The sequence below is a fragment of the Alligator sinensis genome, unplaced genomic scaffold, assembly GCF_000455745.1.
Source record: "Alligator sinensis unplaced genomic scaffold, ASM45574v1 scaffold612_2, whole genome shotgun sequence".
Taxonomy (NCBI): domain Eukaryota; kingdom Metazoa; phylum Chordata; order Crocodylia; family Alligatoridae; genus Alligator; species Alligator sinensis.
In genome coordinates this window covers 1558636-1559209 of record NW_005842085.1, presented here as the reverse complement: position 1 = coordinate 1559209, position 574 = coordinate 1558636, and the positions used below count along the sequence as shown (strand labels likewise).

General features: G+C 66.2%; 1 protein-coding gene across 2 annotated transcripts in view; it reads left to right on the top strand.

Moving 5' to 3' along the window:
- Nucleotides 1-6: 6 nt before the first annotated feature.
- Nucleotides 7-574, top strand: part of TCEA1 (transcription elongation factor A1) — a 40518-nt gene continuing 39950 nt past the window's right edge. Inside the window, exon 1 of one of the 2 annotated variants that reach the window (XM_006023863.3) lies at nucleotides 7-82. In XM_006023863.3, coding sequence (XP_006023925.1) covers nucleotides 14-82 — 69 coding nt within the window. In that variant the 5' untranslated portion in view covers nucleotides 7-13. The remainder of the gene's footprint in view (nucleotides 83-574) is intronic. The other variant, XM_025204504.1, reaches the window with a different exon arrangement.

Below are 574 nucleotides of genomic sequence, written 5' to 3'. Positions count from 1 at the left end.
GGCCCCGGCAGCCATGACCGCGGAGGACGAGATCATCCGCATCGCCAAGAAGATGGACAAGATGGTGCAGAAGAAGAACGCGGTGAGCGGGGCCGCCGAAGTTGGGGTCTGGGTTGGAGCATCCGCGGGCGCTCCGGGCCCCGCCAGAGCCCCGTCCCCGGCTGGGTCCTGTGCGGATCTAGCGCCCGGCGCCTCCAGGGACCTGCTACAAACTGGTGGGAGCGGCCTGGCCCGGCCAGGCCGGGCCCCCGCCTCCAGGGAGCCCGGCTGGGGCTGCAAGCACAGCGGCTCCGGCCCATGGGCTGCGCGGCTCAGCGCTGCTCCATCGCGTGTGCCTGTCTGTCCCTTCTCCAAGCTCTCGGGGAAGTCGGCTCACTGCCCACCCCCGAGCTCCTGGTGTCCTCCAGCCGACTGGCGCGTGGCTTGGGTGCTTTAACGTGGGCTTCCCGTGTGTGACAATGGTAAAGAGTCCCAAGTTCTGGCGATGATATGTCAAAACTTGATTGCCTGCAGGTTCAGAGATGTCCTGGGGAAGACTTCCTGTCTTCCTTTTTGAGGGGAGGGGAAAGCCCCC